This window comes from Etheostoma cragini, chromosome 4 (assembly GCF_013103735.1).
Source record: "Etheostoma cragini isolate CJK2018 chromosome 4, CSU_Ecrag_1.0, whole genome shotgun sequence".
NCBI lineage: Eukaryota > Metazoa > Chordata > Actinopteri > Perciformes > Percidae > Etheostoma > Etheostoma cragini.
In genome coordinates, this window is record NC_048410.1 from 7,977,190 (window position 1) to 7,991,967 (window position 14,778).

General features: G+C 40.2%; 1 protein-coding gene across 1 annotated transcript in view; it reads left to right on the top strand.

Annotated features, from left to right (window-relative positions):
• Nucleotides 1–2,370: 2,370 nt before the first annotated feature.
• prickle2b (prickle homolog 2b) overlaps nt 2,371–14,778 on the top strand; it is an 81,333-nt gene continuing 68,925 nt past the window's right edge. The window contains exons 1-2 of the mRNA XM_034870046.1: nt 2,371–2,575; nt 3,199–3,284. Coding sequence (XP_034725937.1) covers nt 2,534–2,575; nt 3,199–3,284 — 128 coding nt within the window. The 5' untranslated portion in view covers nt 2,371–2,533. The remainder of the gene's footprint in view (nt 2,576–3,198; nt 3,285–14,778) is intronic.

Sequence of the window (14,778 nt, forward strand, 5' to 3'; positions counted from 1 at the left end):
ATCCAAATAAGGAGATTTTGCTCAGAATAGCATGCAAGCTGTTTTGTATTCTGCCAACAGTGTTTAGGCTCTTAACTAAGGACTTAATGAGGGGCGTTTGAATGTTATGAATCTCCAGAGTCAGCTCCCTCTACCATCATTATCATCATCATTCCTTAAGGTAAACTGGGATGGCTTTGAACTGAGGCTTAGTAGTAAGATTCACTTTCATTGTCCCTTTTGAGGGATTGACAGATGTGTGATGATTGATTGATCTGATTGTTTTTTCCTACATAGTGAGTGTAATTTTGATCATTTACACTTTAAATGGCCTGAATAAAAGGGCACTATTATGCTGAACTAAGCCATGGATACACATGTGCACCAACATATTGTAGTAATATCAATCTAAACTTTTTAATTAATTGAAATTGAAAGTCCATTCTTGACTATCCCTTAAATTCACCAAATGGATACATACAAGATCCCAAATGATTACTAATGTTGCTCCGCATGTGTAAACTGGCAACTTGTAAGATGGTATGCCAATGTTATGTTTACACCTGGTTCCTGCTGCCCCCAAGTGGCCTAAAAGACAGTTGTCAATTGTAGCTTTAAAATTTAGAATTTGGTTGGCACGGTGGTGAGACCTCAGCACTGCCACCTGTCTTTCTGAAGACAAAACAGCCCAGCGTTTACCGTCCTCATGCTAAAGTGAATTGCAGACAGATGTTTTGATTTCAACCTTTAAAGTAGATACTGCAGTACAAATGGAAAATACTGGAGAAAGTTCTTTTAGCCGTCCCATCCTCCCCAGACTCGCAGGTTGCCAGGCTGAGACCGCAGCGTCCACAACAATGTTGCTAGATGCTTTTCCCACATAGCCAGACATTACTTCACAGCACAGTGGAGTAGCTAACGTTAGATGCTGCCTACATTGACAGTCGTAAAAGCTTACACGGAGCTCTGTACCAGACTGACAGACAATCTTAGTACAAGTCCATTTAAAAAGAAAAAGAAAATAGACAGTGTGTCCAACAGAAAGAATGACATGACAATCACCCTACAGCATTGTGCATGCTTAAACTTTAAAGAGGTTGAAAAAGCTACATGATGGGAATCAAGAATAGCCTTGAGCAAAATGGGTGTCTAGAAAATATAAACTAATCTTGGTGTAAGAGTGCCTTTGAGTCAAAGCAATCTCATGCTGAGACTGTGCCTTTTCTGTGATGATGAATAGTAAGCACCTGCTGAAGAGAGTCAACATTGTTAGACCACCCAGCAGAAAAAAGACATGGCACATGGCAGACATTTCTGGCGTGATGAATAGAGGTTAGGAATGAATCTGTTCTAACAAATGTGAATAAGGAGCATAGGATTACTAGAGAGAGAGAGAGAGCAAGAGAGAGAGAGAGAGAAAAACCTGTTGTCCCTGAGTCAATGTTGTATTAGTCTCGCATTGCCAGACCTATCTCCACAGCACTGCGGAGAAAGGTCCTGCTCTTTCACACAACATTCCTGGGTAGGAGGAAAAACCTGCTCTGGTTTTTTGGTGCTAAGCTCCAAATGAAGCGACGGTGGCTCTGCTTAATGGTCTCGGGAAGGAACTTCTTTAGGTGGAACATTTGCACCCTGCAAAAGAAAACGCCAAATACAATATTAAATGAAGTTAACTGTTCACACAACACAATAATATGAGCTGGCCTATGTAAATTTACTGGATAATTCGCTCTTACCATTGTTTGGCCGAGTGTATTTTGTACATAGTAAATCCCTGTCAGTAGGTCCCAAAACATCCCGGCTAGAGAGTAACTGCTGTAAACAAATTCTTTGTAAATCATTTCCTAATTGAACCAAGCAGGCATGCCTTGTTGCATGATACAAATTTTCTTTAAAACTTGCCATTTTCAGCCTTTAATGGTGCTGATGGCACCGGAACTATCCCGTAAATGAACCGTCCAGGATATTGACTAAAGTTGTATTGTGTTACATTGTGACTCAGCAGTGACATTAATAATGAAAGTATTTTTGGAATGTAATCACCTTTTCAAATTGAGTCTTTTGGCATAATGGCATTTGCTACTTTGCCTTTCAATGCATGGCAAATCATAGGAAACTGGTTGTATGAAGACAGGGTGTTTGACGGAGAATGCAAGCATAAAACATTTATTTCCTCAATAATTACAGGGTATGGTATTTGCCTTGACATGTTCTCAGACTGGACGTCAGTACTCAGCTCGCCCACACTGTCATTTACCACAGCATCACTAGTTTTGTCCAAGTGTAATTATAGTTTGTCCCTTTTCTTTCAAACGTTTTTTCCTAGACCTCTATTGGCTGTGAGGGTTGGAAACAGGGTGGAGCTACAATCCGGAACAGCTCCCTTCATTAATGAAGGAGGTTAATAGGATAGGGCTATAGCCTGGGCTCGTTGCGTTTGAAAAAGTCGTGAGGACGTTTTATTAATTGCGCACTGTTGTTCCCGTTTCGTATGTGTGCTATTTGTTCCCGGTAGTAGCCGACTTTATCTTAAAGCTCCTGTCATCTGCCTGTCATGTTCAGTCGCAGCTATAAGAGAAGAGATTCCAGCAAATCGGTAGGTAGGCATAATAAAGTTAGAAGTTTGGTGGTTTCCATAGCGCATGTCTCGACTTGCTTTTGCGCCTTAATTAAAAAATACGCATGCAACTTATTTTGATGTGAAGTTTCCCCCTGTTTTGTTTCTGCTCTGTCCTGTTGCTACGGGCATCAACTTACATCTGCTCTGTTATGATAACGCTGGCACGAGCCTCAGTAACAACACAACATGGAACATGATGAAAGATATGTTTCTCTGTTTCAACGTTTCAACAGTGGCTTTTGTTGTTGAATATTGCACTTTTTAAGCACACGTTTTAGCTGATGAAAAGACAAAGTAAATGTGTCATGTATTGCTTTGAGGTGTTTATTTTATAATTAACTCATTCATCTGTTTACTGTAATTAATGCAGGTAACATGAATAACTCGATTTAAAATATGTGGTAAAATAGCACATTACAATTGTATGTTGGGGTGCTTTGAAAGCTATTTAGACACAGGTTTTGTGCAGTAGGTTAAGTAACTCCTAGAATAAGTCAACATTTAGCATAGCACCATTGCTCATGTAGAGCAATGTTGTTTAAATGGCCAGAGCTAATGCAAACTATGACCCATCGTCTCATGCTCCTGTTTCTCCGAAGCTAAACCCTGCAGATGAGCCGCAGAGAGGACAGCCCTGCATCACCTGTGGAGAACAGTGTCCAGGCTTTGACCTGCATAAGTGGAGGTAACAGCTTCTTTTCGCTCCATTCAAAAAAATCACATTGATGCCCACGCAGTCGTTGTCCTTTCCAATGTGCAGATGTTTCCATGCCAAAGATAGGATTGCTTTTGATATCAAACCACTCTTGAAGACTGATGGGAATTTGCAGTCAGCTGAGGCGTCTGTGAGTGAATTAATAAATAATGAGAGTTAAAACCATAAATGATTTGCTGCATGTAACCAGCCTATAAAGTCACTAGCAATTTAACAAAGTAACTAGTCTGCCGTGTGATATTTTAATTGTACAAAACAACAGTTAGTTATTTTCTTAAGGAGAGTGGCATTCAGGAGGAACCCTTTCAGATCTCTGCTACTTTGAATAGAATCAGCCATCCATACTACTGTGAAGAAACCATTGTTCTGCCCCTCTGTGCCCTGAGATAACAGTTTTTACTGTAGAGATCATTCATGCAGCAGGGATAATTCATGCCTGCCGTCTTCTACAGCCACTCGGTCACAACTGGGAAGGACATATATTCACTTACTGGTATGTTGTAAAACAAACTGTATATTGTAAAAAGAAGTGATACTGCTATGAAGTACAGGTGGTTTGGGTTAGTGTGGGAAAGAGTGTGACTAATGTTTGCAACTATGTCTTAGGAATGCAGTACAAATAGCATCACATATTTTCAACAAGGGCACTTAGCACTGTTAGTTAACCAGTATGAGCTGATTCTTATAACCAATCACTCAGTAACAAAGTGACTCTATGAGCAGTACTAATAAAGATGTTGTGGGCTATATCAGTCTCTCTGTGCTGTTAGTAGCTGCTAAAGCTGAGACTGTAGAATCAACAAAACCCAAAGACGCATCATGCACTGATTTAAAAATCCTACATTGTAATCAGGGAGCACAATAAGCTGCTTCCACTGAGGGTTACTCGGGGAGGAGAGGTCCAACATTACAAGAGCAACAAAACCGTTCAATTCAGTTTAAATTTTATTTACACCTGCACAACTTCATTCTGTAGCACACAAAATTCACCTTAATAACAATTTTCATTAAAAAAAAAAAACACTGAATAATTCCTGTTAAGATACAGTATTTTGGGGAAAAGAAAGGTCAACAAGGTTGGAGCCAGTTTGTTAGAAGTTAACACGGCAGCCATGGATTCTTCAGGTATTTTCTCTTTTAATGGGATTCCACGATAGAAGGGGAGTGTCTGAACCATAAAGGCCATCCTGCCTCCTTTGCTGTAAAGTAAACTATTACAGGGTGGCAGTGGGCTCAGGAATGCAGCCTTTAATTGCCTGTCTTTGCAGTACCACAATAAAAAGACAACTTATCCCCCTCTGACAAACTGGAATAAAACGTTGTCAGTGGACACACACTTAAGGAGCCCGACGGTAGAAAAAGGCTGTTTTACGGCTCCAACAAGTCTTTGTTCTCGCATAGAACACTTAAAGAATTTCCTGTTTTTTTCCACATGCAAAACTAAATGTGTTTTCATGCTAATTTAGCGAGGTATGGATCTAAGGGTTTGCTTTGGAATGTGGTGGACTTTAAGTGACCCTGAGGTTAGAGATAGGGAGATGAAGGGGGAAAGGTGTGCACATACTGTTTTGTCTGGTCACATATGCTGTTTGTCTGTTGCTCAGTTGACTAAGGCAAATAGAAGTTATGGTACATGTGGATTGTTGTATTCTCAAGCTCACATGTACTCTACCAGGTATGATTTTTCTTAAATTCCTTCAGCGCTGTTGAGATAGGTCTGGCAATGTGAGACTAAATATCAGCTAGCAAGAAGAATGTTGCTGATGGTTTAATTTCAGTTTTTTCTATGTATTTTTTTTAATGGATTTCTAGAGTCTTTATGACGTAAAAACATTTCACAAAAAGAATGCAAAAGTAAAACATTCATAAAAAAACAAGGGGACCCCTTAAATTAATCCTTGATTGTGTGTGTGTCTCGGAATTCACTGAACTATTGATGATTCTCTAAATACTTAATAATGAATGTACATTACAAGCCCTGTTTTTCTCCCTTTTTGTTCTTCTTCTTCTGTATAAGATGTTTCCACTAAGCTAAACTCCAGGGGGTGTTTCTTTTATAGTAAGTTGACTGAGTGTGTTGAGGCATTTCCAAGTCATTCAGAGTCCAGAGAGGAGCCATTCTAGTGTTGGGTATTTAAAATCACCCAGGCCTACCAAAACACTACGCTCAAGAATTTGCTGTAGATGTTATTTGACTCAAATGTGAATGTGGCCTGTGTCTATACACTTTCAAGTACAATAACCTTTTTCCTAGTGACTTAAAAAATGTGATTACACAAACCAGTAGCTAAGATTAGGATCGTCTGCAAAGGGTTGTTTAATCTCATTCTATGTGACGGATGTTTGCTGTAAAGTTGCTGCTTATTTGCAATGAAAGAAGTTCACAGATAAGGATGGATGCCCATGTGGAAGTGCATGTTTAAAGGCTTGCTAGAAAATACAGGACAGTGTTCTGCTCTCAGTAAGATCTTTCTGGATACAGTGGCTGAAGTTGCGGAAATTTCTGTGAAAAGGACATCCTGGCTGCTCTACTTACCTTAAAAAAATAGGCAGATGAAAGAGGAGCTTCTGTTACCTGGCTGCTTGTGTGTCAGTGTGCCTGTGTAAGATGAGTGGGCTGCTCTGGGCAGGTTGGCCATGGGAGTAGATTATCCTTGCACAACATGCTCCTTGTGAATTATTAATGCCTGCCTTTGGCTTGATTCGTTTTCCTTGTGCTAATGAGTCTCATTACCACACTTATTAGCATGGGCCCTGTGTATTCTTGTGCTACATGATCGTCCCCTTTATCCTCTTCTGCAGGGTGTTGGTGTGTTTTAGAGCTGTGTCTAATGTGTTCTTAAACGGTTACACTTGACCTGTTGGTATGGGTTAGGTCAGTAAAAACACAAATCAGACTACAAAGAAGAATTAATGCCATGAGATGCCATTTGCTATTTCTTCATTTCCTCCAGCCAGCAGCACAAGTTAAAACGTCAATTAAAGCAACAGGTTGGCTGGACAAAGCCTGTCCTTGTTCTTGTATAGCTGAAACTTTAGCTGGCTAAAGAGGGCGCAGTAGGGCAGCAGTGAGAGGGTAGAGGAGGAAGATAAAAGATGGTCGCAGCAGAACAAGAGGAATTGAGGTTGAGTTTTAACCCGGCCCTGAATGGCTTGCTGACGTCTGTCCCCTCAGTAACCCAGTCTGATCTGCATAACACAGGCCAGCCTCGCTATTCACTGTGTTAACAAGACGGCTTAGCAAATAAAACTGTCAGGACGCCCAGGCATAAGAAAAGACTCTGGCTATATGGGCACAGAAGAAGAAGACTCAGTATGATGTGATCGAAGAGAGAGAAAAAAAGAAGCCATTGGTGGTCCATTCTACACAATAGAAACTTAGCAGATGTATCACTAAAGCTAGTACGTCTGTGTATTTGCATGGAGATGGTAAGCCTCCTCACTTGATAGTGTCCAGGTTTGAAAGCATTCCCTACCCTGCTGTCTTATGTCCCTCCCTGGGCTTGTTTTGGAGCAGAAAGCAGCAGCAGCATCTGTGATGGCATGGAATAGGCCAGTAAGAAAATTTCTTTTTGGTGAGGCTTTTTATTGTGTTAATGGTGTGTTTTAGCTTTGCCATTTAGAGGAGATTTGTTTAAAGGGGTTATATATTGACAGGTCTGCGGGGTTGAGTTATGTATGAAGGATGATCACAGATAATTCAAACCTGGAGAGCTGTGAAGCCCTGTTATAAATCATAGTTTGACCTTTGGATTCTCTGACAGTGTTGGGCTGAACTTGTCGCTTCCCATCCCTCTCCCATCACTCTCTTGGTCTTCTTTGTGCTGTTGTTTCTTCTTTTGTTCTCTCCAGCTTTTTGCCCCCCCCCCCCTTCCTGTTGTGATTTCCTTTTATTTTTCCCTTATCTCATTCTATCAAAATCACCCCATACTACCCCTAGATAAAGATACCATTTGATTTGTAATGACACAGACTTTGTGCAAATTAACATAGCAGTCACAGAGTCAAAGATGGTCTACGCCGAGCCAAGATGAGATCCTGAGGGGCCTGTTGGTCGGCTCCGGAATTCCAATGAAATCCTGGCATCAAAATTCAAGCACTAGACAGATGTGACTTAAAAACACACACACAGAGGTCAAAGCTATACAGCACCATGGCTATATTCAAGTAGTGCCCCCCCCCCCACACACACGCACACACACATTGTGATTCCATGATATCGGTTTTTTTTTTTATATTCGGAATGTATTCTAAAGCATCAATAACGACCCAATTTATTGCTTTTTTTTCAGGTAGAGTAGTGTTACAGCTCTTCTGTTTGATTTGGTGCGATAGAGCAGCATTGTGTGGTTGTTTTATTGGCTGGCTGTGTATTTGTACTCCCTGTCAGGATAGAGGAATTGATCCCTGTTATCTGGTTTAAATACAGCTTGTTATAGTGCATAACTGACACCTCTGGATCAGATCCTGGAGCTGGAGACACAAAAAGCATGCACGTTTGAGGCTTTCAACTTCATGTCTTAAACAAAGATGGATGTGTCAGCAGTGACCCAAAAGATAGAACAGCAGGTCGTTCTTTCTCCCCCATCAGGTGGGCTCCAGACATAAAACATGAGATCCTGTCTCTTTCTGTAGCTCCTATTTTATTAGTCATGCATGCCATATTTGACAACATCATATGTACTTTTATTTGTCATTTATGCTGCATGTGAAGCTAAACATGACAGTAATAAGAGTGCACTGCTGTTGCGCAATCAGTAGAAAATAAGTCAATTTTCTTTATAATTTTCTTGTTTGTTCCTTGTGTTGTGAAAGAGATGCCGAAATGAGGGCTGTTTTCTCACCTCAGTACATCAGACAGACATGTTGCATGTGTCCCCTACACTGTGAAGCCTCTGTTTTTATCTTCAAGCAGAGCTGTTCAAAGTGTGGCAGCTCAGAATTCTAATTATTCCTGTCATTTACAATGTAAGGAGCTGTTATTTGGATCTGAAATGAAAAATGCTCTGTTTAGCTTATTAGATTACAATACTCCAATGAACTGCCTTTCTGATTGATACCGCATTGATTTCCAAAGTTAAAAAAAATGAAGACCTGGTGTGTCAGATTAAGTGAGCTATATGCTCTCAAAAGCTGGTATAACAAAGCTCTGTTGTTCAGTCCAAAGCTGTTTTCCTCTCTGGTGCTGAAGTGCACTTAACCAACCAGCAGGAGGCAAACGTGTCAAACTCCCACACTGCCACAATGAACTCCAACAGCCACTTTGTTTGTAGCCAGTTCACTCCATTGTTCCTAAATCTAAGATTGAGACCAGAAATTGAATTTGCTTTGATACTATTTTTGGTGCAGTGATGGAGTTTTAAATGGTAACTTCTGAACTATCACTAAGGGGTACAATGTATAATGAGGGAAAAAGGGAAATGTCAAGTGAGTAAGTAAATAAATTGTGTGTTAACATACGTACATAAAGGCTTATCCTCTCTTTTTTAAGATTATTTTTGGGCATTTTAGGCCTTTATTTCCGCAGGACAGATGAAGGGGAATGACGTGCAGCAAAGGGCCGCAGGTGGGAGTCAAACTCTGGGCTGCTGCGTTGAGGAGTAAACCTCTATATGTGTGCACCTGCTCTACCAATTGAGCTAACCTGGCCGCTTTTATCCTCTCTTTTAATTTTGTTGTGGCAACAAGGCCACTGACATATTTGGCAACAGAAGGGCATTTAATGATAAACCATAAAACTATCCAGGTATAACTACTCTTAAGTTACAAAGTAGCCAAAAGGCAAACATAATAGTCCACATTACAATCCATAATCAAAAATACAATATTGCCTAAATCTGCACAAATTGCATTGCTATACTTCAGCAGTATTGATTAATGAACTGTGTTATCTACTCATACCCAACATACTGTCTTTCATATAGTCTTAATAGAGCTTTGTTCTATAGCACAGCGGTGTGTGTCTGTGTAGTGTAGTAGCTTTTCTCTGATCCACAGCTCCTTGATCTTCCATGCTTCTCTTATCAAGGTCACCTCTAACAGGTGCTCGTTCATTTGGATTAAGAGAGATAGGCATCAGAAAAGTCATTTTTGTCCCTCACAGAAGATGGTATGTTTGTGTTGATGTGTGTACTTTAGGTATAATATTCTCTTTTATTTTTGTATAGGATAATGCATAAAGAAAAGATAAACAGTGAATGTTATTTAATCTCTCTCTTTTACTGATATATATATATATATATAATGTGTGTGTAATCAGTCAGTTATGTCTCACTTGTTGAAATCCCTTCAAAAATGAACTTGTGAAAAGAAAAGTATGCATGCAGGTCTGGATGAAAGGCATCACTTACTATCTGCTTAAGAGAGTTCAGTCAGAGTTGGAATGAATGAATGAATGAATGAATGAATGAATGTGAGGATAAAGCAGAGACACAAATAATACGTAAATCCCACAGTGAAACAAGAGGAAAGTTCCCATGTCCCTGGTGAAAGGATGAAAATGATGTGTTACCTTACAAATCCTTGTCGAAGATGGAAAAGAACATTTAAGTCAGAAAAGCATCAAAGGGACAGATAAATAAAACTGAAATAAGGTGTAAAAATGTTCCCTCTGAACTTAAACACTAATTAGCACAACTGCCATGCACTCTGCAGTTGCTCTAATGAACACAACATGGTTGTAGCCTTGTACCGCTGGTAGCTAGTTTTTACTCTTCTCACATCAGTAAACCACATCAGTAATTCTCCCCGACCTGTGCGCTAGCGATACTAATTCCCTCCGATTTTTGCCCTGGTGCTGATCCATGCCTTAATGAAGGCTTAGCATGCTAAGCTGCCTTTGAACAGTCACTGAAAATAAAGGGAGGAAGGCTCATAGCTGTCATATGCACAGCAAATTAACATTTACAGTGCTCAGGCTTACAATTCCAACCCGCCCACCCCGGTAGGGAGTTCATTCATGTCATCCTGATTGCTTCTCCTGTTCGTTACTTTGTGCACTTTGCCTGGTGGAACGTTTAGCTTTTGACTTTAGCTAACTGATATCATTGCTCTCTAAAGCTGCTCTCTGTGCTTTCAACCAAAAGCACATTTTCCATTAATTGTATAGCTCAGGCGTTCATTTATTGCATAATCATTTAGTGCAAGCAATGGTAACACACATTATCTCTTTACCACCAACTTTTCAGTCTCCGTCGCCCACATACACACACACAGTACACGTTGTCATTGGGTCCCTTTTGAATTTATGTTTTCCAACACACACACCTGTTTAGGGAGTTTGCATTTACATCATCAAACTCTCTCTCATGTCAAACAATACTGGTCAACTAACAATTATTTCCTTTTTTCCTGTGTTTATTGATTTTTGATTCTGATGTACCCTTTGTATCAATGCATCTACCTCCACTCACTAACCCCTCTTTTTTCCACTCTGCGCCCATCCATCCATGCACCTCCTCATCCATCCAATCCAGTGCAGCAAGGTTTAAGCCATGCACCACTTCAAAGACCTCTTTGATTCTCTCCTCATCTTAATTTATCCTCCTCCAGTTTTCTCCGTCCAGACACCTGTTTTCATCCGGGGGGCTGGGGGTTGAACACAAAGTCCTGCATGGATTCATGTGTTTTGGAAGACTTCCTTAGCGGTGGTCATTTTGGAAAAAGAGTTCTCTGTTTTACATTTAAGGTTGTAGCAGCCAATAGAGGTCAGCATTGTACAACAGCAAATGATTCTTTTCCCCGGTGTCATCTTTGTATCGTTGGTTCATACATGAGAGTATGTGATTTTTAAAGTGACCAGGAATGATTATACAATAGGAATGATAACACATGCACTACTGTATGACACTGGTCAGAGATCATAACTTTGTTGATTAGGCTAACTTCTTAAGTTAGAGAGATGCTGACAGTTTCTCTTTGACTTTCCCATTACTTTAATGACTTGTCCTATTTTCATTACAGAACCCAAATCCCATTGGAACCGAAAGCCACATTTGCCCGAACTGAAAAAGAGGAGCTTGATGACTCTGCAGTGTTAAATTATTTGATTGGTTTATTGATTCAGCGAGCCTACTGATTATTGGTTGGCCTAAGTGGCATATTGACCTGAGAGAATTGACTGTTGCTGTCTTATATTAAAGAAAGGGCGCAGACAGCCACTCCATGAAACAGCACTCAAGAGTCTCATTTTTTGTGTTGATGGAAAATTTTGATACCTCAATACCAAATGTGTGTGTGTTTGTGTTTGTTTGTGTGTGTGTATGTGTGTGTTAAACTGCACTTGCCTCTCTACTTTTACCCAATTAAACTCTTTTTAATCTATCGTCACAGTTCGTCAAGGCTTTGACCATTGCTTATTCCTCTTAACCCCCATCTCTTTCTCTTCCTTCCTCCCCGTCTGTCTGTCTCTGTTTGTGATTTGTCGTCATCTGAGGAGTGGGCGAGTTGTCGTAGTTCTATTCACAGCTCTGCATGAGTCAAAGCTGAATCTAATAGGCTGAATGAGCTGTGATGCTGTCCCTCTTTCTGTTCAGCTTGTTCACCAACACTCCAATATTAGCAGAGATGCTTTTAAGTAAAGGCTGTGTAGTCCATGGATGAGATGAGGGAGTAGGTTGGCTCACATTGCCAAGTTGTGCAGGTATCTTTCAACTGGTCTGGGTGTAGAGAGAATAAAGGGGGCAGGAAGCAGGAGATGAAAAAAGGCTCTGAAGCATGGCCAGCTTCCTCTAATAGAGGCCTGAAGTAACACACTGTTTCACTGAGACCTAAGGTCAGCACACACACCAACCAGGGAGAAAACAGGCGGACTACTGTAATGATTGTGGTTGTGCTGGGTGGTGTCGAAGTGTTCATCTAAAACTAGTCATACAAAGTTGTCCTAGACAAATAGGCTCCAGTTCTGCTCATTTATGGCTTTTGCTATAGTCCATCAGATCAATAGGCCAATATCAATAATAAAGAGTTTAAAATCCTCTGAAAATTATATCATCACAGGTTCTTTTTGCCACACATGGCTCTAGGGATGGTAAGGTGAAATATCTCTGATAATAAATTCGGATGGATTGCCATGATAATTTGTACAAACATCCATGCTGCCCAAACTATAAATCCTACTTTGGTGATCTTTTGACTTTTGCTGTAGGCCACCACTTATCCAGTGAAATATCCCAATATCTATCGGAAGGATTGGCACTAAATTTGGAATGGGCACTCATGTTTCCGAGAGGATGAATCCTACGGACTTTGGTGATCCCTTCAGTTTTTGCTCTTCCTTCTTTGACATTTGAGATTTTCAGTGAAAATACTTTTTGATGGATTGATTTGGATTGCCATGAAACAGAAATGTATGTTCCCCCGGGGGATGAATTGTAATCACTTTGGTGATCCCTTAACTTTTCTTTTATCTATTAAAACAGCTCTTTGTTTGATTCAAGCATGTTAACAAGCTAAACTTAGAAAGTAACATTATACCTGCTAAACATCAGCATGTTATAACTTTGTGTGTCTGTGTGCATGTTGGCATGCTATGTTGGGGCGACGCTGTTCTAACTACTTCAAACTTATCTTTGGATTTCTATGCAGCAATTTATTCGTTTTTAGGCAATCTGCATGAAGCTGTTGCCCGGCATGTCAAATTGGATGATAGTTCATGCATTTTCCCTTTTTAAAAATGCACTTTTAAGGGTGAATTGCTGTGTTAATATACAGTTAAGATTAAATAGATTGATGGATAAAGAGATGACATTTTGTGACAATGGTTGGATTGAAACGCACAAAGCCCATTTTCATGGTGCATGCTGTAACCAGTCCAGACAGGATGTAAAGTACAATGACGTGTACTTTAAAGGCCTGTGTTTTGTAAGGAGACTGCGTGGGCAAAGTCGTTGAGTCATTTTGGATTAAGATGGATGGAAATGGGAGCCAGTGATGCAGTCACCTGCCAAAGCAATCAGATTGAAGCCTTATTGCGCAAAATAATGTCTCTGTTTCTAACTAGTTAGAGCTCAGCTATTCTCTTTCTTCTATATCTATCTTTATCACTCATCTGGCCAAGTTTATTTATGCAAGTTGACCGGTTGCTAAGGCGATGAGTGTGCTGTAACTTTGCTGCTGCCTTGACAACATGCCAGACAAGTACTGCATTATCAGTATGACAATAGACAGAGTGAACATGCATACAAGAGAAAGAGAGACCTGAGGAAAAAAAAGATCTTACTGATGTCCAAATTACATCAGACTCCAAGATTAATACACAAAGAGAATTAACATTGTTTTTTGAGGTTGTTATTGGCTTTGATTCAATTACATTTTCAGGTGTTCCATTATCTGAAAGTTGTTTTCAAAGCATTTGGACCCCAGCTAAGAAATTTCTATGGAAAAAAACGTCTCGCCTTTTTTCTGATGAAAAGTGTCAAATTTAATTGAGTTGGGTGTCAAAATATCAGCATTAAGTTGCATTAGCCTAAATAAATATTGAACTTGAAGCGCAGACCTTAAGCTTACCTTGTTAATTTATTTTTGGCTTCATTCAAATAGATACTCTAGTCATCAGGGAAGTCTTGTCTGATTGACTTCTTGCTGTGAAACATAAAACAGACACACACATAATAAGAATCAAAACGAGATTTTTGTGGCGTGCAATACGTAGATATACAGTATATGTAAAGAAATGTCCCTGATTCACTCTTCACTGAGTAGTGTGGCCCCAGGAGTGCTCGAGCTGTCGAGGTATGCCTTCCATTTTTAAAGTCTGAAATCTTGTGAAACCAGAGAGCAAAGTGATTTGCCAGCAAGGTAGTCTTTCATCGTAAACCCCCTCTGTGATGTATTTCTCAATCTGATACTCTTGTAGTTATGGCTAGCAGACAGATTGTAACAATTCTTGAATTTGATGTTGAAAGAGCTCAAATTAGTTTTGACTATGATTTTGATACCCAACACTGGAAACATGTATGGCCTAGTAGGTTAGAGTTGGAAAAACCTAAATTGCACCTGGAAATATAATCAAAATGGGAGCTTGCAGTTTCACCTTTTGACTTGGTCCACTTTATCAGGAGATGATTCACATGAACAGTGTCACTGTATCGCACATTCAGAGGCTGATGTAACGCCAGTATGTGCGATCACACTTGCTGTGCTTTCAGCTGCGTCCCAGGCTGTCGCATCAACCGTCGCATCGGCCACGCAACAGACTTTATACAGTAAATCATTGTTATCGTGCACAGCCATGACAGTGAAGTGACTTTGGTTAGGTGACATCATGACGGCAAAGTCCAGAGGCGGAAAGCAGAATAAGCTGATCTGTTGAATCAAAAGGCTGTTATATGGATGTCAGAGGTCAGCTTTTAACCAGTAAATCCCCTATTTCTCCAGTCTAATCCTCTGCCCTGGGATTTTCCCACACCACAGGGCTCACCTCGGACCAACCAGACCCCTGACAGTCAGGCGTGATGGCTCCTGA